General features: G+C 38.7%; 1 protein-coding gene across 1 annotated transcript; it reads right to left on the bottom strand.

Annotated features, from left to right (window-relative positions):
- Positions 1 to 875: 875 nt before the first annotated feature.
- On the bottom strand, positions 876 to 8,036 carry BET1 (Bet1 golgi vesicular membrane trafficking protein). The gene is made up of 4 exons (XM_065832683.2): positions 7,833 to 8,036; positions 4,738 to 4,853; positions 2,759 to 2,815; positions 876 to 2,242 (listed from the first exon to the last, which is right to left on the bottom strand). The coding sequence occupies exons 1-4, from the start codon at positions 7,849 to 7,851 to the stop codon at positions 2,087 to 2,089; spliced, it is 348 nt and encodes a 115-aa protein (XP_065688755.1). The 5' UTR covers positions 7,852 to 8,036; the 3' UTR covers positions 876 to 2,086.
- Between the last annotated feature and the right edge of the window lie 16,270 nt (positions 8,037 to 24,306).

Genomic DNA, 24,306 nt, shown 5'->3' with positions numbered 1-24,306 from the left:
TGTACAGTTTTGTACTTGCTCCATCAGTATAGCAAGCAAATGTTTAATGTGATTAGGAGGTGGTACAGATGAAACCATGCTTGTCATCATATGCAGATAACTGGAAACAAGTCCAAGCAAGCGATGCATCTCCAGTCTTCCTTGAAAATTAACCAAGATCATGCACAATGAATGTAACAGCCAGTGTGTTTCAAGGGTAAAATAAGTACCTTTCAATCTGGCTTGGCATTTAAAATAAAAGTCCTGGGTTTTTTTATACATGATCTGAAGGACTGGTAAAAGATTTTTACCAATATGTGCTCTGTCAAGACTTAAGGAACACTGTTAACATATTCTTCAGAACAAAGACAGAAAAATGTATTGGTCATAGAACTAGGTGTATCCACCCATTTTTCTACTTTCTATTAGGTAATTTAAAAAATTACAACTTATTGGTATGGCAGATTGTTAGAAAAAAAAATGCCTGAAAATTGTTCAAACACCATGTTTAAGAACCAGGAATATATTCCTAGAGGACAATGAACTATCAGGGGAGTGCAGTTATCAAACATATGTCAGTAATTAGCATCTCATTAGGTACCTTGTACTCTACGGTCTCACTAATACTACAAAAGTGCAACAATTTTTGATGGCAAATTCTATCTTACTGGCTAGCTATTCTCATAAAAAGACAATGCATTATCCTGGTGTTAGTACTTAGATGTTCTGTTATTTGTAGAAGTATTGTAGACCTTTTCATAAAAATTAAACTGGCCAGAGATACTTAAGCTTTAATTACTTTTATACATACTGTGTGTCTCATATTAGATATGTGATTTACATGCCACACTTCTGTTATATATGAAATCTAGTATGAAACAAATGTAGCAGACACCTCCGTTTCTTACTTTAATAGTGCTCCCCACAACAACATAGCCATGTAAGTGCAGCTCCATTTCCAAAAAAATACACTGATGTTCTACAGTAGAAAAGAATGTATAAAACCAACACTATCTAGAATACTACAGCACACTTTATTTGCCAGCTTGGAATTAGTTATTAATGACAACATGTTATACAGTATTTCTAGAAAAGTTTTCCAAAAATTGTAGCTACAATTTCATTATCTAAGAAACTTAATATTTGAATGTTAAACTCAACAACGTAACAGCTTCACCTGTTAGAAACTATTTGGTGATCCAAAGCAAAGTCTTAAAAATAAAAAAACCTTAATATGACAGCACCTCCAACAAGTGCATCACAATATACTTTAATATAAAATTCAAAATATCTGAACTTGTATTTCAGACATAATGCAGTGTAGATTTAGGGATCATCACAAACTGGAAAGTAAACATACTAATGGTAAAAGTTCTAAGTGATTCAATGGAATCATCAAGTTTATATACTTTAAATATAAAGAATACATTTGCACTGTGTCCATATTGGTTGATCCCAACGATCAAAGGCATTTGCTTAAAGGCAGAGATGGGTAAACATGATTTGTCACATTTAAATTAAAAAAAAAAAATCCAGTTTTAACACAGTTTAAGCTACCTAAACACATAAGCTACCAGACCTATCCACAAAAATAACTGGGGGGGGCGGGTACTACTATGACATTTGTTAGCTTCAGTCCAGCCTTTTAAAAATCCACAGATAAAACCAATTTAGAAAGATCCAAGTATTCTTTATGCTTTTGCAACATAGAAATTACTATATGCCTGAAACTGGAGCTCTAATTTAGAGCATGGCCCAGAATGAAAGGCAGAAAGAAAAAGAAAGCCTTGTAATTCTGCAGTTGCTTAATATCCGAACAACCCGTTGTTCTATTTTTCAAATCAAGTCTAAAAACTATTTTCCCCTAAAAACGCAACCTATTATGCTAGCAGTTTCTGCATATTTACAAATAATCTCCCCAAAACAGAGGATGATGGGAAAAATTCTGACACATTAACTATATATAACATTGCATTAATAGTTAATGCAATTTACAATAATTTCACTGTGTTTTACCAACAGAATTTGTCACTTTAGATCAATGTCTTCATTAATTAAGACTGCTTCATAGTTGAAATTAAACAATTTTAACTGAAGGTAACATGCATCACCTCAGTTTAATAATCCAGTATATTACCAAAAAAACAAACAATGCAAAGAGCATCATGTAGCATAATAACTTTGTCTGGCTTCCTCTGGAGAGTGTTCTCAGTCGGCCCATGGTTGCACCTAGAAGTCCACCCGCAGAGTCAAAATCATTATCCTACATTTAAAAACAAACAAAACAACAAAAAGCATGTTATACTGGGAGGAAAAAAAATAATCATTTTAAAAAAGACTACTCCTAAAGCTTGCTAAATGCAGTTTTTCCTGTTTTTTTCAAATTTTCCAAAACTAAAATAATGTCAGAGGCAGTTTCTGAAACATTAACCAGGAAAACTCTGGCCAATTTATCCAGATTGATGTAAGCAAGAAAGGTATTTCTGACTTCCTTATTTTTTGCTTTCCTCTTCTATTCTTAAATATAATTAACTACAGAACTGCCTTTTTAATAATACTTTACAATTGCTAATTGAAAATAAATAGCCCTATCTGAAGTGGAAAGATCTTGGCTGTGCCTTCGAAGTAATGCATCTGCACATCTTTTTGTGCAGAAATATTGCTGCTGAATTAGTCTGTCAATATTTTAATACAAATGCTCATACTAAATTAAGGAATGCTTTACATTAAATACGGGGTGGGATTAAAGGTTTAGTAAAGTTAGTGACTAAACACTTACCATTTCTGATAACATTTTATTTTGGTTTTTAACTTCTGTTCCAATTTCAATGGAAAGCTATTAAAACAAACAAAAAGCATTAAATGAGTAATCAGTTATACACAGATAAGAGAAACCAGTCTAAAATATTTGATGTGACTAGCATTTCCCCAGGTAAAACGATAAAACAGTATCTGGTATTTTCAATAAACAAAATAACATGCACAATATTCTGTCAATAAGCCTTAGGAAAGTAAATATTTGTCATTTGACTAGATGAGTCTAGAGAGACACAGCTCAGTGATTCTCTTCCCCTTTTCTCCTTCAACAGAGTATTCCTTATTAGAATTATTGCATGGACTTTCAAAAATTCAAGATCTAGTCAAGCCCCGAAGTAGCAATTACCCATTTCCTGGAGCAATTGTTAGAACTACTGGCACACAGCACAGAGGACCACAAGCACTCTTTTTGTCTCAGTGTTGCTGGAGTTGACACCTGTAACCTGGTAAAGCATCTCTTTTGACAAGCTGCTTCTATGCTATAAATGGGAATTTCTTTTCTGAAATTGTGTATTCCTTCTCTGCTTTGCATCATGGAACAGCAAGTGCACAGCAGGACAAGGAGGCACATCAAGTGAGAGTCTGTCCAGAGGTAGTAACCAGGGTCAGCAACAGCCTGGTGATCACCCAGCACATCCACAACTGCGAGACAAGTCCAAGGTCAAGCCACAAAGTCAAGTCTACAAGTAAGGGTCGGAATTAGGGAGGTATGGGGCCAGGCACAGACACAGCTGCAACACCGCAAAGGTGGGGGCCAGCCAGGAAAGCCTTGGCTTAAAAGCAGCTCCCAAGTGAAATAAGGAGAAACACCACCAAGGCTTCTTGGCAGCTCTTCCTCTGTCACAGTTCTTACCAGCATGTGGCCCTTGAGCAACCAGCCCACCTCTGGGAAGGGAGGGAAATGTGCTCCAGGCCCCCATGCTTTGGATTAGCCAAAACCCATGCTTTTTGTGGCATAATCTCAAATCCCATGATTTCTTACTGTTGCATTTTTCTGCAATCTATAATTAAGTCAAGAGTGAAACTGACTGTACATGAGGCTTCTCATTACATTGCAGTAGAAGATGCAACTGCAGAAAGAACACACATGCTACTCCATGGGGTACTACCAACTGCACTGTCGACATAAGCAGATTTTGAAATGTAACAGAGAAGGAGACAATAAATGAAGTTCTAGAACAAAGGTCAAAGTTCTTCTTTTGCCCCCTTAACTTATCCTAAATTATTATTCTAAACCTAAGGCTTTTGTTTCTATTTTAGACTAAACAAATTACTTTTAAGCAAAAGTATTAGCAACAGAAATTTGAATGAGTTTAGGCCTAAGAATTCATTGGCTTGTACTACATACATAGAAACATCACCTATTTCTAAGAATGTATTTTAAAAAAATCTTTAGTTGTTCAAAAAAAAAAAAACACACCACCACACAGTTTTAATCACAGAGCTCTCTTTCAGTTAGACTTGCTTGAAAGAAGTCCTCAATCTCCAGAAGGAATCAGAATCATTAAAACAAAAAACTTCTCTTTCACAGGATATTGGCATATTATTTCTAACAGTTGCTTCTACAATACAGCTTTATCAGCAGATACAGCAGAAGCTGATGGGCCATAATGATAACACCAAAAAGTAGTCCATTTTCTTAAATGAAACAGACAGTTTACTGACCTAAATTCTAAGTTTCTAGCTTCTGCAGACAGTAAATCATTCTGTAGGACAGCGAGGTAACACCATAGCTCTCCTCAAATTAGCAAAAAAGGACACCTTTACCTTAAAAAAATCTAATTAAAGGAAGAATCAGTATACAAATGACTGACTGCTTATTTTGGCAGACAATAATTCTTTCTTGTATTAAATTTATGCTTTAAACTATGTCTACTGCTTCACTGGTGCATATAATTTAATTCAATAAATGTGATGATACCACTATAATTAAATACTTACTGACTTAATGGCACTGACTTTTGTACGCAGACTTTCTGTTAACCTGTCATTTTCTTCTTCATAAACACTGTATCCACTATTGGTATAGCCATGGTTCCCAGCAGGTGCTCCATCGCCTACAAACACAACAGCCAGGAGTTACAGAAAATACCATTGGAGCAAGTGCTCTTCACATGCACAAAAGCTCTCTTTCCATTTAAAATGCATTTCCTTAGCGTTACCCCAGCAGTCAAGAAGAGGTGTCACGTGTCTGAGACAGAGATTCAACCTTATTGAAACATCTAAGTTATCTTTCAATATGCAAATCAAAAAAGGAAAACTGGGGAATGGCTGTAGTTTAATACTACAAAATTTTTCCCCAGCAAGCATTTTCAGATTACGTCTATGGAAGTCAACCTAGCCATTACATGGAGATGTGAAGAAAGATTTGAGACCACTACATAGAGCAGTAAACCTAACTGAAAATAGGAAAGTTGAGATAATTCTCTAATACAGGAGAGCACATACTCTGATCCTTACATGTTTCTCTACAAACAAGGGCTCAGACCAGAAGCCAGGCCTCTGAGCAGAACACTGCCACTTCTGTCACCATTCTGCAATTCTGTTCCACTCCTGCCTTTGCTTTTTGAGTGACAGAGCTTCAGGACTGTTAGCAGACAAATGACACAGCAGAGTACGCAGGGCAGAAGGGAATGAAAGCTCCCCAGCTCCACACATTCGCTTCCTCCAACCTCTAATAAAGATCCCCTACAGGTCAGCAGCATGAGCACAAAAGAATTAAAGCCATGTCCTGTCTAGACAAAAATCAGTCTTAGGCCTCAAATATAAGATTTGAAACCAAAGCAGAGAAACCAAGACTGAGAAAGGCAACCAGAAAAGAACTATTATAAGATTATGATAAAGATCCTACTAGTTGAAGTCAACTAGCAATCTAGCTATAACATTAACCTATATTTATGTGCTCATCAGAATGCCACATTAAAATTATCTGAATGCCTTTGCTTAATTCCTCTTCAATGCACTTGAAAGATTTTTGTGTTGGGGTGCCTTTCTTCTTGAGGAAAAGGGAAAAAGAGACACCAACCACATTCACAGATAAAACTCCACCTCAGTTTTACTGTGTGCTTGGCATACATAATATTAATATTTTAAAATATAATTACAATGCTATTTCAATAATAGATGTAATTTTATATTAAACCATAAAGCTGTTATTTAAGAAATGACATTTCTTTAGTTTGTACTTGTAAACTGCTGTACTGTTATTCTATAAATTAAGCTAACAGATAATTCTCAACAAGACTGGGTGAACTGTATGTTTCCATTTCATCACAATGAGAGCCAAGAAGTTCTCCCCCAGGCCAAAATACAAACACTGAATATAGAAAATCGATTAAAATTACATCATTTAGAGAGGCAGGGTTGTCCCCTTTGTCTTGTTTTACAAATATATCTTACTACAGTACTTCCTACCAAGTGACACACAATTATGAATGTATTTAAAGTTAATATACCATATAGCTTCAGGCCAAAATACCATAACTAGTATTATTATTACACAGAGTGTGTCATAACAACCGCCATAAACCTTTAAATAGGCACAGACACTTCTATATATGTTAAAGAAAGCACTTCTGTAGAAGCCTGGCTACTGCTTTTTACAGGATGGACAGAAACTTCAGCATGGCAGATGTAGGGGCTGCCTTGCAATACTGTTCATTGACAAGACACGTAATATAAATGTGACCATAACATAATCATTGGTTAAAAAAAGAGGTACCAGGTAGCAGGTGATAACGACATAAATACTGGTATCCAACTTCTATTTACAGCCTACTAAATAAAAAGGAATTCCAGACTGAGAGTTGAAATGCCAAGGAAAAGCAGCACATTGTACTGCAGCTGACAGCAGTCATAACAGACATTTAAGTCTTCCCTTTGGCCTTCTAGCAGATTTCTTAAGAAGTAGTTTCAGGATGTTTCTTAAGGCATTGTCTTCCTGAGACATGCTAAAAAACCCACATGCTCTTTCCCCTGCACTCCTTCCATAACCATCCATCACTTTTTCAGAAATATCATAATGAGCAGGATGGCCTTCAGTCTAACAATTCTCAGTTCATACCCAAGAGCAAGTTGATAGGGTGACACAAAAAACGATTGAAGAAGTAAGCATTATCAAATGCCCACATTTTAATGATAAACATCCCAACACCTTTCGTCATCTAGGAAGAAGAGATTCCAAGACTTAATTTTCTTGTGAAAATCCTATTACACAATACAAACCAAAAGTGTAGAAGTAAATCTTGAGTAGTGTTACAGACACATCTAGTTTAGACATATGGCATTTATCAGCCCCTGAATATTCACTTTCTAGGAACAAAAATCAAGAACTCAGTCATAAACTTCTAAGGTGCAAACATTACCTAAGCTTTAGAATGAGATCACTGCACCTACATGGTTCTAGAATCCAACATGGAAGTTCAAAGTTTCTTTATAGTCATCAGTGTGGCGGTCGGTTGAAACGCAAGGCCTAAACTTCTCAAAACACTCAGCAGGAAAACACACGCACACACAACAAAAAGCATTTGGAAAGGACTTGACTGAAGAGTGATAAATCTGTCCATCCACAGACGCAGGACTCAAACTAGCACTGCATTCGAACCATTCACGAATACAATTAAATACAAATCCCAATGCTGCTCCGTAAATCCAGCTGAGATAAAAAGACACGAGAGACAGAAGCACGGGTGACGGACACGATACTTTCGCTGGCCAAAGCCACCGGGCTCTGTCGCAAGCCCACAGCCCCCTTCCCGCACAGACCCTCCCCGAAGCGCCCCAGGGGCCGGGCCGGGGCCTGCCCTTCCCAGCCGGCTCGGGCAGCGGCTGCCGCAGGCCCGGGCACAGCGTGGCCCACCCGACAGCACAGGCTGCCCCGGCCCGGCCCGCCGAGCCTCTCACCCCTTCTCCCCCTTCGTTTAAACCCCAGCAACAACCCAGGGAGGCCACGCAGCCGCTGCCCGCGCCCGACGCCCCGCCGGGCCGGGTCGGGTCGGGCAGGTGCAGGCCGCGCCGCCGAGAACCGCCGCGCTTACCCAGCCCCGCGCGCCGCATGGCTGCGCCAGGAGCTGCCGAGGGGGGAGGAGGAGAGGGAGGGGGAGAGGACGGCAGGGGCTTCCGCGCCCACGGCGCCTGAGGGACACTCGGCTCTGCGGGGCTGCCGCAGCCCGACTCGGCCTCCCGGCGCAGGCACCCGCCAGCGCCACGACAGCGCTGCGGGCTCCGCGGGGCGGAGCCGCGCGGGGGTTGGCGGGGCTTGTAGTACCGCGCCGGGCGGAGGAGCGGCCTGGCCTAGGCTTGGGGGGGCCCAGCGGCGGGGCCGTGCGTGGCGGGAGGGCGGGCTGGGGACGGGCCTGGCTCCTACAGCCTCGTGGGGCACAGTTACCGCAGGCTGGAGCATGGTGTCTGCAGGGGATCCCCGCAGCGCCCCAAGGCGCTGAAGCAGCGTGGCGTTTGTCAGGGGACAGTGTGACAGACCATTCGACCCACGTGTGCCCAACGGGCCCTGAAAATGGCGTGCTTTACTAAAAGTGCGCATTTCAGGGGCCGGACTGTGAGACAGTGGTTTCGGGGCAGACGAAGATGGGAGAGCATCATGTGAGAGCTCAACTGCTGGCTGAGCAGCCTCTGCCCTCCATGGTCACCTCCCTGCGGCTTCAGGAGAAAGGCAAATTCTATTAACCAGTCCTGAATTTACTTAACACATTACCTACTTCAGCTTGCATTAAACTTTTAAGAATTGGTCCTGAAAGGCAAAAAAAATATCTTTGCTTTCATTTCAGAGGGCCATAGCAGGCAGTCAAAAAAATAAAAATTCAGTGCTGAGTGGAGCTTTACCACCTTTTTTTCACACTGTTTATTTAGCAGTAACAGGCAAGCAACTGCAGCATACAGCAACTTAAACTGGAAATCCGCAGATTTCATTATTGTTGGATCTTTGGTTCTCTAAATGATTTAAATTTAATTTGTAAAAATAATTTTTTCTTCATTCTTTAACATCTTGTAATGCTTTATCAGAAGTGGGTTTTACCTGCTTGTATTAAAAGATGTGACTCATCCTGTATACCGGTGGATTGTATTTATTTCCTGGGATGATACCAGAATGATTTCTCAGTACTCCAGCATAAAGCAAAAAATGTTACGGAGCCCATTCAGAGTCTGCTACTTCAAGTGTAGCATCCACTGGAGTAAAGATGGGCTTTTTCCAATCACAAGAAGCTACCATACCACTGATTTATTTGGGGTGTGTGTTCTGGTAGGACCTAAGACACCAAATATTCAACCAAGACCCACTTTTGTTGTACAAGCTATATGAACTCAGACTAAAGCTTGTGCTTCAGTTAGCTTGCACTGTAACAGGAGGCTTCATCTGGGCAGGTAAAGTTGTAGAAGGAAGAATGAAATAACGCTCATCAGTGAGAATGCCTGTGCCCTTCTGCTGACACCCCGCGTAGCGCCTGTAAGACAGTCCATGTATCTTCTGCAGACCATGAAAAAGACAATTGTAGCATTGAGAAGCTGTTGTTCATTTATTTGCTCCTCAGCCACATCTGAATGCCCACATCTCAAACAACATTATAAAGAGTAAAATGAATGTAATGTAGAAATTGGCCCTATAGTTTATTTAATGTTTGATAATTTAAACAGTTTACCCAGAATTTTAACTAAGGCAGTAATTGCACATACTAAACGGAAGAGAAAAACAACTTCAAAACTGTCTACCCCTACTGTTCAGTGAGGCAAATCTCCATGGGATTTTGTCTGGAAGTGAACAATTCTTGCAGGACTTTGCAAGCCGCCGTCAGTGGTGATTTGTGGCTTAATTTACATAAATTCAGGGAAATAAATCAGTTGTTTCAAGAAAAAGAAAGCTGCTATCACCGATTAAAGATGTTGTTCATGCTAAGACTGCCTGAAGCTCACAGTTGGGCCCATTTCTTAAACTTGTCAGGACAAAGGTCTGTTGCTTAAAACTGCAAAACTGAGATATTGTCTTATAAAATTTGTAGAAAATGAACAGATTCTGAGAAAAACTTGTTTATGAGTGCTGTAGGTTTGAACTAGGGCCCTATTAGGAGCAATATCCCTTTCAAACACAATTGCTGAAGTGGGGTTAGAGTGACAGTCTTTGCAGCAACTAAATTCAGAACCATAGAGTAAAATTGTGGCTCTAGGAGGCACTAGAAAAAGATCCTTTGGTAACAGCTAGGCTGAACCTCTCATTGTTATGTATCATGCACATTTTTTTCTTCATACACCGTCCAAGAAAATGATTACATTTGGTAGCATTGCTATATGAAAAGATTTTTCTTTGCAATATTTGCATATTCTGTGTCAGCCCTCTTCCCCCCACCGACTCCTTTCTTCTTCCCTTTTTTTAATAAATATGGATTTATACCTAACTAGGTAAAAACAAACGAAAAAAACCCAACTCCCCACTAGGATTGTAGTTATAGTTCATTACTAAGCAGCTCATTTTTCATTCTTACTTAAATTTTCTATAAAATAAAGTCCCAATTAGCAACATGTAAGTTGATTGCAACTCAGTGACTATAACCTACGTATGATGTTTTGAAATAACATATTGCGTATACATGCAATTTGTAAATAGCACATTTAATTCTTCACCGTTTGTCGCAGCAAAGCATGGGAATGATACTGCCGTGATTAATGTTTCAAATCTATTTTTATCATATTGAGTTTATATTTTTTCATATGCTGAAAGTACCTCATAGAAAAGTAAATTTTATAGTTCTCCTGATATTACAGTAATGAGATCGTGATTCCATTTCACAACACAGACTGGACACAGAGGTCAGTTGGGTATCGTTCATATTCACCTTGTTTATGTTATATTTCATGCATGGGGTTTATCCATATTAATCATTTCACAGAATGAATGTGTGAAATAAACCCCATTTTTGTGTTGGTGTGGTTTATTGTGCTCCTGTTGGCTTTGTGGCCAGTTCCCTGGCAGCTCTCCCACAGCTTTGCAAACCAGCTGTGCAGGGTCAGCAGGTGTGGCTGCAGCTGTTCCTGAGCATCTGCAGTTCTTCCTGCCAGGAAGCCTAAATGACTAGTCAGCAAGTGGTTTCAATGACTGGCTCATCAGTGTTTTGTTTGCCAGTGACAACATATAGGAAGAAGATGCACATTAAAAAAAAAAAAAACCAAAAAGTATGCAGTCTGCAATTTTATCTGTCTTGACTATGTTTTTATAATCTTTTTAGCCCAGGTGTGTCATTGTCAAACGCTCTGCTTAGTCAGTGTGTAGTCTCCTTTCCCCCAAATATTATTGAACAATTACTACTTTCTTTTTTTTTCTTAAAAAAAGACAGCATGTCCCACATGTCCTACCACTGTCCTGCCACTGCAACCGTTTTTGGTTCTCTTTACTGTCTCCAATTAAATGAGATGAATACTTTTACAGAGCAAACAGCTCATGTATTTTATTAGTAGATTACTCCATGACTCTACCACAAAAGCAATAAAAGATTTAAAAATCCAAGGAAGATGTCTGAAAAGGTCCTGTATACACAAGCTTCCAATAGACAACTGAAAGCCCGGGAATCTTATTAACATAATAATAATGACATTATTATAATTTAATTAATTAATATGTAACCAGAATGTCAGTGTTCTTACATGTTTGATAAACAGGTTTTCACAGTCATCATTAGTAACTTCCTACTTTTAACAATTATAGGCTGTGAAAACAACCTAACAAGTCACAGGCATCATTAGAGAGTTGAAAAGCTGATATTGCATGATATTATGTTAATATCAAATATTTTAATCACTGTTTTGTTAAGTGGTAAGCTTCAATTAGTAAGAAAAATGTTTGCTAGTTCAAGCTTGATCTATTGTGCAATTAAGTAACAGCTGACAAGACATTTCTAAATAAAACTATTACATTAACCACATAGAAGCAGAGCTAGATCACAGAATGTTTATAATTAGGATCTGGTGTCTTCAAAGGAATAATGTCAGCACCTTTCATCAGTATCCTTGTCACTTAATATCCTGGTTTATTCTAATGCTATTTAGCAAATGAGCATCCTCAAAATGCTTGTTAAAACAAACTTGGTCAAATCACTCAGGTGTTTCCTCCCATACTCTGAAAGCTGACAAAACTGACACTGGATTTAGGACATCAACCTTATCTTCCTGGCTGTGTTCTCCAAACACTGCCATCATGAAAAACAGAAGGTGCCATGTAAAACCTCTCCTTCCGTAAGACTTTAAATGGTTGAAGGGGCTGATCACAGCTGCCTCTCCTTTCCACCTGGACTGCCAGGCAAAGAATTAATCATGCAAGTCACAAGCAGAAGGGTGTGTGCAGTTGTTATTCAGGTTCTTTAATGATGAGAATGTATGCAAATCACTGCAAGTACCGACAAACCTCTCAGTTTCATCCATGGCAGTGATTCAAAACTTCATTAAATGCTACCAAAGAGAACCATGGTCGCTTCTGGTCTTAATGCACTTCCATCATACACGGCAACTTCTTTCTGGGATTTGATTTGGAGTCAACTCATCTCATTGTGTTTTCAAACTACATTCCTTTTTTTTTAATGACATTCTTTTAATAAAACTGCTGATGATTATCTGCCGAAATAGCCTTTTATTGGTTTTAGAAGATACAAAGAAGATACCTAGACAAGATTCTTGGACCTTCTGTTATCTTCGATAAAACTGTGTTGCTGGGAATCAGTAGAGCTTCCGTGAACATATGCAATTGTACTTATCCCTGCCTTGTCATCCTAGGCCTTTCCATACACCAGTTCAAAGAATCATTAACATTTTGTACCTGTAAAAAGTTCCCATCCAACAGCTTTGCACATGTATATGATTGCAGGTTGAAAAATCATCTAAACTCATAAGATTTTGCAATGCACTAAATATGCTCGGAACAAAATATACAGTGTGTACTTATATACAGTTGTGGCTGTAATGCATTCTATGTTATTTTCTTGTTCTTGATTTCAGTATCCTCTGAGTTTTTCTAAACATAGTAAAAGGTTATTCTGAGGGAGGCCTCAAGGCTGCTCAGGCACACATCAGCAGCGAAGGACCAGCTGAGGTGAGGAGAAGCTTTGTGTATGGTTGCATCAGCAGAAAGTATCTAGTAAGTGAAGAAGATATTTAAAGTAAGAAAATGAAGTCTTTTTCATATTTATAACACATTGGTTTTTTTTGATTAACAGTGGAGACATCTTTCTCCTCACTTTGATACAAGCTAGGTGTGGGAATTATTGAGCTTGATGGATAATATTTAAATATAATTATTATTTACTTAAATGTTGTTCCTAGATACTGTGATTCTGCTGATTCTATCTTTTAGTTACTTTTTAGTAGCATAAGCCACTCCATCTCTTGTTTGATTCTGCTGGGAACACACCCAGAAATCTCTACTGTATTTTTATAGATTTCTTGTCAGTGCTGTTAAATTATATCAAAATAGAGAAGGAAGGCTATGAGTACAACTGCTGTTCTCCCTCCTAAATCTGATTACATAGGGCTAGAATAAAAATTTACTGAAGTCATGGAGAATTTTTGTATCAACTTTGGATCAGGCTATAACCAGCTCCGCTGGTTCTTTGTCTTCCACGTCGTGTATGCTGTGTTATCTATGAATAATTCCAGTTATGATTTCTTTCTCTAATATTAAGGTACCATTTCTGATGTCAGATTTGACTGGGTAATAATATCAGACAAATGAGTGATAAGAATTCAGAGCCATTGCTGCAGCCTGAGCATTAATAACTGTAATGTCTGAAGAGGAGGACTAATACATTTAAAATAAAAAGTGGAAGTCAAAGTAATTTTTCATTTCAGTAAAACAAATGTATGGGATGAATGGAGCATACAGTTCCAATGCTTTATAAGATGCAATTTAACAGTAATTTGATGATTTGCGTTCTGTTTATTTTGACCTTTCAGAAATATGGGAAGGTTTTCATCAGTAAAAAAAAAACACCAAAAAAAACCAAACAGAGAATTCAATAAAAACAGACACTTTAAGAACGGTGAATTGCAGTGAGGGGGGAGCTGTTTTGCAGACCTGGATCCAGGCAGAGCATTTTCCCACAGCACATTTCTCAAGACAAATGAGACAGACATCATCTTTGTTTCCTTGTCCAGCAAGGTAAAACTGAGAATGTGAATCAAGATTTCTGGGTGCCGGAGGTAGCTTTGTGCTTGGCCACCGGAGAGTTACTTTAAAAAAAAATAAATAAACCCAACATGTACTTTTTTAATTCTCTTGATTTTTCTTATGTCAACAAATCATGCACAAAACAATTTGATGACTAATTAGAGAAGCTAATGCCTAAACATAGATCTGCAAAAGCTCTTGAAGTCCCTTGTTTTCCAGAAAGACTATTACAAATAAATTACCCATTCAAAGCACCTTCATAAAGATCGTTTTCTTAGGCTGTTGCATGGACTACAGGAGTAGGGCTAACTACCTATACTGGATGGTGCTAATGGGACTACATGGCTTTGTGTACTGTGGTGGCTCATTCAGAGTTTACTTGTGTATTTCTGTTTGGCAGTACATTATGCCACAAGAGTATGTATTTAATTTCTGTATTCGTATTGTTTGCCAGTTGCAGTGTAGCAACAGGGAAGAAAGTGTGTAAAATTGTTCTCCGTAAAGGTGCATCAACACGCTTCTAAGAAAAAGCCCTTTTAACCTGGTGAAAATTTGAGCACCTTATCTAGCTTTTAATGAAGTCAGTAACAAAATTTCATTAGTTTTTATAGCATGGGATCAAAGACTGAAGTAATTATAGTGTGGAAAGGATCATTAATTACAATGTAGGAATGATCATTATTTTTCAGAATTAAAAGTCATAGATACTTTTCATGGTTTTCTCTAAATATAGATAAAAGCAAACTTAGACTACGTTTTATGGTATACTATGAAGATTTCAGCTCCCACAGTGCATTCACTGACAGAAGTTATCTTTGCTTAAAAATAACATGAAAAGTTATTGTCACTTGTACAGTCAAAATGGGCATGGTACATGGGTTAGAATTAAGTAACAGTCTCCACATTTATGCCACTGCATACCAACATCCACTCTATGGGTACAAGCCATATTTGTAAACCCATAACTGGACAATAACCAGAATCATCTATCCCTTTAGGGATCATGTTAGGCAAATGGTCTGGAGAGCTGCCTACAAGATAAAAAGGTTTCTACCCCATCTTACCACAGTTCAAGTCCACCAAGTTCAAGTCCATCTTGTTGTGGGTATCTTTATGTCCACCAGCCCATGTCCAGTGGTGGGTTGCTCCTTGGTTCAGGGTCCACCAGCTAGTCCTCTGTTGTGGGTTGGATTATTCTGGTTTACAGCTCAAAGTCCACCAGACTGCTCTTCCCTCTTTTGTCTCTGAGTGCTGGCCTTTGTTTGCTGGAACTCTATACCCTACTGCTTGATTTGTGACAGATTAAGCAGCTACCTTATCCGGCTTATTTTCCATTCCTTTTATGCTTTGCTGAGGAGGCCTTGTTCAGCTTATCCGTTCTAGAAATACTGTTTTGAGACCCTGCTGCTCAGATGGCCACCAACCCCTTGGATAATTGCTATCTTCAGTTCTACATAGTCAAGTAAAGACATGTTGGTATTTTTGAGTCCTTATACCCAGGAAATCCAGTGGTTCAACTGAACCCTCTTATCCAAATCTCTTTCCTGAGATCCCGAATGAGGGGAAAGGGTCAGGTTGATGGGTCAGGTCACTTTCCCCAGAAGGGTGCAGGAAGGATGGAGAGGACATTATACACAAGCAGACTCTACTCAGAGTGATGCTTCTGAGTTGAATCCATATGCTACATGATAATTCTAACGAATTATAATTTAGTTGGAAACTCATAAAGTTAAAATGCAAATGTTAGTTTACTACAGGAATGCTGAGTGTCCATATACCCCACAGATGTGAAGGAAAATATAGACAGTCAGCATATCTGAATTTCATACTCATGAATCTTCATTTTTAAATATATTTTTTTCTTTAAATGAGATTACTAGGATAACCTCATTTATTAAAAATTTAAAAAACTATTATTCAATAAGACTGTCTTTTAAGTGATGTATTCCATATATGTTTAAAGGCTATACTTTAGTAATTACTAAACAAAGTATTCTCCTAGTACTCCACTTAGCATCTCTATTTCCAGACAGAATACATGGTCATGGATCTCGTTTCAAGAGTTTCTCACATGACTTTCTGCTGAACTGTGTGGACCAACAGTAGGGCCAGTGGCATAAACTTGAGAACAAATTGCTCCTTTGTGCATCAGCATTAACCACAGTAAAGGTAGGGATGACCGCATGATTCTGTTTTAGGAAATGCAGTTTTCTTTATCTGGGCAAATGACAACTACAGTGTTACTGACTGTGTATTGCTTCAGCCTTTTTCTAGAGTTTCTAGTTCTTAAGAAATTGATAATAGAAAGAGGTCTGGAAAGGACAGCAAAACCAGACAGAAAACAAGGTGGGTCTGAGGCAGCTGGCTCTGATGCCTGGTGTTTGCTCGGCCCTTACAGCTCATCCTGTGACGAAGCTCAGACTGGAGAGGCACTGGGGCCACTGCTGGTGTGCAGCTGATCTGATGTAAGTCTGACATATCCAGCACGTACTGTGTGCGAGCAAGTTCAATGCGCTTGCACACGTGATGCTGGATCTACCACTCTTGGATCTGACACATGATCTTTCTGAATCATAGGAAACTCAAAAGATCCTGGGCCAAGTCTCAGTGAAAAATTTTGGTGGCCTGTCAATAGAGCAGGTCTAGCTCTCAATTCTAGATCTGTACCTCCTCTCATGAGCACGAGAGGAGTGATTCAGTGTAGGCTCACGTGCTGCTGCCATATTTCCTCCTATCTCCTGCAGCACACAGTGCAGATACTCGCTCAGAAAGTGTGGCTAGAAAGTGATATGCAGGATGGAGAGTGAGGATAATTGAATTTTAAACTTGCAAAATAAATTGTGGGATGGAGCCAAATCTTTAACATCTCAGTTCCTGTTTCCCTGTCACTAAAATGTGAATTTCTTGCTAAGGATGTTAAGAGGCTTATTTGATCTTTTTTACTTACATGGGATAACACCTTGAAGTTCAGTATGCCTTAGGAAGAAAAGTATTATTCAAAGTCAGTGGAAGAAGAACGTCCACTATTTGCATTACAGTAGAATGAAATGACCTGATCAATCATGTAGATTATATATGGAGACATGATTCCTCCTTCAGAGTCAGTGGGAGAGGAATTATCATTTTTTTACATTACAATAGAGTTGGATGATCTTTGAAGTTATATACAAATGCATACTACCTCTCCTAGATATCTTATAACACTTATGGCTGCTCTAGTATCCATTAAGTCATTGTGAGCATGACATTTTCTGTCACACTTTAGCAAGCAACAACCTGTTTGAAGGAGCAACAAATAAAAGCACAAACTTAATAAAACGGTATTAATATGATATATAAAATACATTAATATATGTAAATTTTTAGAATAAAGTGGAAAAACTTTTTGATAGAAATAATGTCCCTCTTGGTAAAAACATCTCTATGTTTGATGATGCTGCACTAGATTTTCCACTTTTATGAAAAAAACACAGAATGTGCACGCAAATCTGCAAAATCACGTTCTTCCATATCACCAAAAAGTTATGTATAAAGAGCTTTCATGTGAGGCTGTTTAAGGTCATGATTTATTATGGACTAAATACAGGTTCTTTGTATGCACTTACACTGCCGATAATAAGAATCTGTTCTAGGAATCACATAATTTATGGAGCAAAACTTCATATTAAGAATTACTAAGAAATATTTGATACCTGTCACCCTTTAGCAGATCTGTAATAAGAACTTTTTTAAATTTAGACATAGATAGTTTGGGTTAAAAATAGGCAGATGCGCTGTATTGTATTCTACCAATTGATTTCATCAAAGATTTCTCCTGATCCTTCCCTGCACCCTCCGAACACAGTGGTGGTCAGAAAGAGGAAAGTAATCTCTCTGTTAAGGCCTGGGCTGCCTGGACTTCCAGCAGGGAGTGAAGCAGCTGTTAACATTCAGCAGGATCCCTGCACCCCGAAATACCAGCTGGTGCAGGGATTTCTATGGGTGGAAAACTGAAGGCAGAAGAGATGCACATTTCACTGCTGCCTGGGGCTGAACTTCTCCTGCGTCATTCTGGACAATTCATGTCTGCTGCTCCTCAGGTGCCCAGATTGAAGCACAGTGCCCAAGATGAGCACACCCACTCTCTGCTCTGTTGGCCAAATCACAGCAGCCTTGGTGCTGGTCCCAAAAGAAATCAGGAGCAGGGAGGGAAGGAAGGGGCAGGGAACGGACCTTCAGAGGTGGCTGGGGTGTAGGCAGCTCCAGACTTTACTGTGAGTAATAAAAGTAATGAAATCTTTCTCCTCTGTTTTTTTCTCTGTTGTCTAAAAAGCTCAACAACTTGCATAACAGCTTTTCCTCTACCAGTGTGTTATTAAGGGTTTTTAACTAGTCAGGTATTTTCAGGATGCTTGTGGGAATTTAACATCTTTAAGGCAATAAGGCTTCTCAAATTCCTTAGCAATTAGCTAGTACTTGTGTCCAGATGGATTCAGGGGACTGAAGGCAGTCTGATTGGGAGACAGATAACCTCCCAATAGCTGGACAAGCCACCTCTACTGGAGAAGTGAGATAAAAAAGGGAGAGATACCTGCTTAGGCTGGAAGAAAATACATGGAGAGGCAGAAATAACTAAAACCTTGTGTATGGTCAGTACAATTACAAAAGCAAAGAGGTTATGCTGTGTGGGAGATGTCCTAAAAGGGAGCTGAGATATTCAACCAATCCCTACCTGGCAGAATCCTCGAAAGATATTGATTCTTTGCTGGATGCTCACATGGTATAAGGGATGTGAATATCACAGGCACTTGAAAGTGCAATATGATCCTTTGTGGATCACTTTTGCTATCTATTGACTAAGAGGTTATTAGATGAGTTTTTAGAGCTTAACTTCGAGATTCTTCAGTGAGCTGTATTGTATAAAACTGATTTTTAGCAATATCTCAGGTGAACTTTGATAGAAATAAATTCTAGCCGAGACTTTAGTCCAGCTGTTCATCTTCAGTCTTTTAAGACCTTATTTTTCCTGAGACTCTGGAGAATATTAATTTGAAGTCAAATAAAATTGTTTACATGTACTGTGAATGAAGAGCAAAACAATTGAAACTCTTCCTGGGAAACCATAACACACTGATGTAGAAGATTTTATTTCATGGAATACTAATGAGGATTTTAAATGACATTTAAGAAGATAATATGAAAAGACTGTTTTCTTTCTAGAGCTGATTTATTAGTAGGTTTGTACTGAGTTGCAGGATATCATTATTTTTACGTCAGTAATGCCTCTCTAACCTCAATTAGCAGGAGACCAGAAGCCATGCTATGAATCTTTTACTGACATGCAGTTGTCAGCTATGTAAATGACTTTATAAATCTGTCCTGAAAATGGAAATTGTTTATGCAAATTAACCTGAACCACAGTGTGCAAGATGAGAAGTATAAGAAATAATGGAATTAACTCAGTGGTGTTGGGAAGCATCGTTGGACTCCGCCTGAATGGAAGTGCATCACTTGGAGAATCAGCTGAGTTCCACCAGAGAGGGGGAAGAAGATGTGTCTCACATTGCAGAAGTGCTAGGGTAGGTGGAGGACATCTGTCTCACTCACCCCTTTTGCTTGTAAGAGTATTTTTTCATTCTCAGAGTGTTTTCTCTCATGTAAAAAGAAGCATTATTTTAAATATACGCTGACCACCTGGAAAAACCCTACAAAAAATGGAAATAGATTTTAAATTAGGAGGTTAATGTTTCACACTCTTTACTGGTAGATGGCTCTTAAAAAGCCTTGGAAAGAAATATAAGGATCCTTGAAACCATTTACTCTGAATTATTTGAGAGCTGGCAACCTGACAAAGGCTAATAGAGATCTTTTGCCTTCCTTCACAACTTTTGAATATTTGCTAATATTTGGAATTTTATGCATTATATTAAAGACTCATCATGAGTTCTTGTTCTGGATTTGCTGTAGTGATCGGTCATTAATGTCTCACATACTGTCATGTGAAACATTATTATTCAATGCCGTTAGCAGGTTTTAGTCAGTAAAGTCTGCAGTTGCTGCTCCTTGGAGGGCCTATATTTGGCTGTGTGCCTACAGCTCAGGCGGAATTTCTGACCCAAGAGGTATTAAAGGAAATGTCAGTATTGACCTTAAAGAAAGCATAAATTCAATAATGAAATCAGAATGAATAGCTGAAAGAGGTTCTGAAAGAGGACCAGAAAGCTACCTGATGTGAAACAGATACAGGTGTTGGGTTTGGGCTTGTATCTTTATAGTATAGATTAAAAAATATAACTTCATCAATTCTAACAGCCATATTTTTCTTCTGTAAAAAATAAGCCTGTCCTAGATACTTTCTTGAGGGTTTTACTGATTCTTTTAAATTTATTGATTCAAAAAGACTGATAAGCTTTTGTTAAATGAATTATGGTTTCTGTCAAGATAAATGAAAATAGCAAACCATGGTGATTTTAGAAGGTGGCAATTATAGTGACTTCCCCCAAAAAATGTAGGGCCAGTGTGATTTAATAAGCTATTATTATTTATACAAATATGTTTATCTTGTAACTTTATTCTTTGCATTCTGATGAAATTGCAAGTTCGCTGTTACAAATCTATGTGTGCTGGGTTACCTGAACTGAGGTAATTTTCCATGCAATTAGTCAAATTTCTTCTTAGTAGTTAAAGTTTTCTTCCAGTAGCTTTCCAGTGTTTGTGGTTTGGTATAAAAAGAATTTAAGAACTCATGATATCTTGGCTGTTGCCAAGAGAACGAAGGACTTTCCAGTGGTGCAGCTGCAGGTGCAAGACAGCAGCTGGGAGGGAGAATGACGTGACAGCACCTTAGACTGACGTCCACGTTGGCCAGTGAGGTATTCCTTACCATGAAGGTCACACTCTATAAATAAGTGGAAAGTTACTAAAGATGGCCCTTCTTCTTCGATGGCCACCATCTGTGAGGGGTCCCACCTGTGGCTCCCCTACACCTGCTGCGATCTGCGCGTTTTGCTGGACTCTCTGTGCCCGCGGTGTCCACCCTCTGGGCTTTGTTGCTGGGAGCTTGTGGTCCAGCAGCTAAGTGTTGCTCTGTATCACTCTTATTGTTCTGTTAAATCTGTTTCTATTTCAACTCCCAAGTCTTTCTTCTTTTCCTTTCCACCCCCTGGTGAAGGAAAGGCAAGATAGAGTGGCTGCTTACCTTTTAGCTGCTGCCCATGGCCAACCAGGAACAGTATGTCACCTTGATGCATTCTTTGTCTTCAACCTTGAAAGCTCTCAGATAAAGTGAGATATTGCACCAAGTACCACAATTTATTTGCAATCTTAGAATTTCCCTAAGTATCAAAAATTTGGATCATAAATTGATTAAAATTTCTGCAGGTGAAGGGAATTGAAAGATAATCTGCACAACTAAAATACAGATCACTTACTGATAAGTAAAAATAAAGACTGACAGCTTTACAGAAGAAATCAGCTTCACAGTTAATCTATAAGGCTTGTAGATTAAGGCTTCTGGGGGTGATATAGTGTGATGTGCTCCACTCGGTGATGTGAATCTTGACTTCTAACAGCTCTGTGAAGCAGAGTTGCTATTTATAGTCTGTAATAGGAATACGTGTACTGTGATAAGCATGGGGATTGTATTTTCTTTAATCTTCATCCTGTTCCCTTGTCTTTCGGTTAAAAGGAAAACCAAACCAAACACAAACAAACAAAAAATGGGAAAAAAACCCACAAAACAAAAAGACGACAACAACAGCAAATAACAAAACACAAGGATAAAAGGATAAAACAGCAGGAGGGGCCAGCAAAGCAGCAAAACTAGAAGACTGACAATAAAACAGTGGATAGTATTTATACGTCTGGGTCTGACAGAGTATAACACAAATGTAATAATAGCTGTTTTCCATATCCAGGGCTAAACAGAATTAAAGGTGCTGTTTTCAAGGATGCTCACAAAGTCCTGTGTCCTCCCAGTCACCACATTCTGTACTCAAGCGGCCAACGTGAGAAACTGTGCTGCTGAGGATGAGTGTCCTGCTTGGAGTGGAGCAACAGGACGGGGGACTTGTGGAGGCAAAGTGCTGACACAGTGTATGGTGTGCAGCTATGAGGAAAGATGGTATTTAGGAAATAAAGGGGAAAGGAACAGACCTTTCTTTTTTTTTTTTTTTTTTTTTTGTCCTTCGACATCTTGCTATGTCAGGTGTCTCAGTTTCTGCTCAAACCTAGTCTACCTTCCCAGGATAATTTTTTATTCCCCTAGAAATCAGGCCATCTCTGAACTACTAACTTTTAGTTCTTACAATCTGGAATTACTTCAATCTCCACATTATATTGAAATATTTCTGATTTTTGTTTTAACGTACAAAACCATCTGTTAAATTTCTGAAGATCATCATATTTTATTTTCTACTGACACCATAAAATCGCAGTGCTTTTCCAAGTGGTCTAAGACTCAAAGTTGATGACATAAGGTTTAAAAAGTTCAGTTGGTACACAAGCCACAATCCTATGCAGAACTGAGACAACAGAAAATGCTATATTTTCATTTGTGTTTCATGCTTAATAGCATTGGCTATCCTGTTCAATGCTTCTGGACACTAGAAACAACTCATTTATCAATGCAGAACTGTGGTGAAATCATTCCATTGTAGTAAGGGATGTGCCAGCTCTGCTTCAGACCAAGGTCTACATTCACATTCTGGGAAAATATTTGAGAGATTGGTAGGTCTTTAGCAGATCTGGTAAATAAAAGGTGAGAAACTGAAGCTATACCCACGTAAACCAAACAAGGTACAACTGTTACTGGAAACGGCATTCAATACCACAGCTTAGTTAAGTAATAAGTTGGTTGAGACTTGAAAATCAGAATTAGATGGCTTTACCTGACAGTTTAAATAGAAATTAGAGCCTTAATGAAATAGGTGCAGTGTGATGACCTTTTAATTCCCTTTGTGCTTGCTTCTATGAATTTGAAAAAACAAACTGTTTTGTAGAGCTACTAAAAGTGCATCAGTTCAGCCTGAACTTTGAAGTTCCTTATAGAAGTTATTCACAGAATCACAGGAGGCTTGAGTTTGGAAGAGACCTGTGGAAATCAACTGGTCCAGCCTCCTGCTCAAGCTGAATCACCAGCAGCAAGCTGCCCAGGACCTTGTCCAGACAGCTTTAGAATGTTTCCAGGGGTGGAATTTGTGAATCAATTGCGTTTTATCCCTTCTTGTTTCTTAATAATATTCTGAAACAGGCTTAAGCGTTCCTGAGAAAGCCCCCAAGACAATTTTGACTACTTCAGAGCTGTGAAATACACAATGATTACACTGACCACTACACAGTCGTTACCTGACTAAGTTGAGATTAGGGTTTTCCTTAACACACTAGAATGGTCTAGTTATATCGTAAGTTTAATATTTGCCTCCTACTGTGTTCTATTTGTGTCACTGGGAGAAATCTGCTGAGGAGTTTCATAGGCAGTTACGGGGTTTTTATGAGTTCTCAAATTATATTTCTGGTCCAGCTTCTTTATCAAACACAGAACAGTTTGCTGATAGCGCTCACTGTTTCAAACACTCCACTTATCACCTGATTTGTGCTGAATGCTTTCCCAGCCTTTTACAAAAAGCTTAATCGTAGATACCAAGCAGCTTTCTTAGTATTGAGTATATATGCCTCAATGTGGTGACAAATAAAAAGTTTGCACACATCTATTACACCAGACGAATCTGAAAATGGAAATTTATTTAACAGGAAATTCTTATAGCATCAGGAAAAGCACGGATTTCAGGGCATTGGATTTTGTTTAAGTGAATAAATAAATAATCCTTAATATACGATGCTATCGTATATAATTAATTCTGTTTTTTGCTTTTATTGAACTATGTCAGTTGAGTTTATCATTGAATAATGACACATTAATAGGGAAAATGATACTGTTAGGCTGTTCATATGTTGTAGAGCACAAAATTAGAGCACTTTCTTGCAGTTTGCATATTTGGACCTTTTATACTCTGTGTGTAGTATCCTAGTAGGGATGTGTCTTTTTACACCTCACATAAACAATGGTTTAATGACCATTTGCCAACTACAAAGATCCATGTGGTCAGATGAAGTGTTAGGAGTGGAAACATGCTGAAAGCTAACAATGACGTTTTTTCATGTGCCTCCTGTGAAGTGAACTGGCAGAACTGCTGCACAACCCCAAAGCAAGGACCAAGGGGTGAGGTGGAGTATTCAGTGGTTGTGTCGGCGCCATCTATCCAATGGCATTCAGTAAGGGCTGCATCCACAGTAAGTTAAGAATACACAGGTCTTTTGTTTTGCTCAAGCATAATGCTGGGTTCCCCTGTACTATCACACATGATTGGAAATTG

The sequence above is a fragment of the Patagioenas fasciata genome, chromosome 2 (genome assembly GCF_037038585.1).
Source record: "Patagioenas fasciata isolate bPatFas1 chromosome 2, bPatFas1.hap1, whole genome shotgun sequence".
Classification (NCBI taxonomy): domain Eukaryota; kingdom Metazoa; phylum Chordata; class Aves; order Columbiformes; family Columbidae; genus Patagioenas; species Patagioenas fasciata.
The sequence above is the reverse complement of the archived record's forward strand: the minus strand, read 5'-3'. Positions and strand labels throughout refer to the sequence as shown.

Coding starts and splice junctions, on each gene's coding strand:
- BET1 (XM_065832683.2), bottom strand. Junction 2,816..4,737: donor AAGTCAGTGCCATTAAGTCA/GTAAGTATTTAA, acceptor TTGTTTTAATAG/CTTTCCATTGAAATTGGAAC. Junction 2,243..2,758: donor ATAAAATGTTATCAGAAATG/GTAAGTGTTTAG, acceptor TTTTAAATGTAG/GATAATGATTTTGACTCTGC.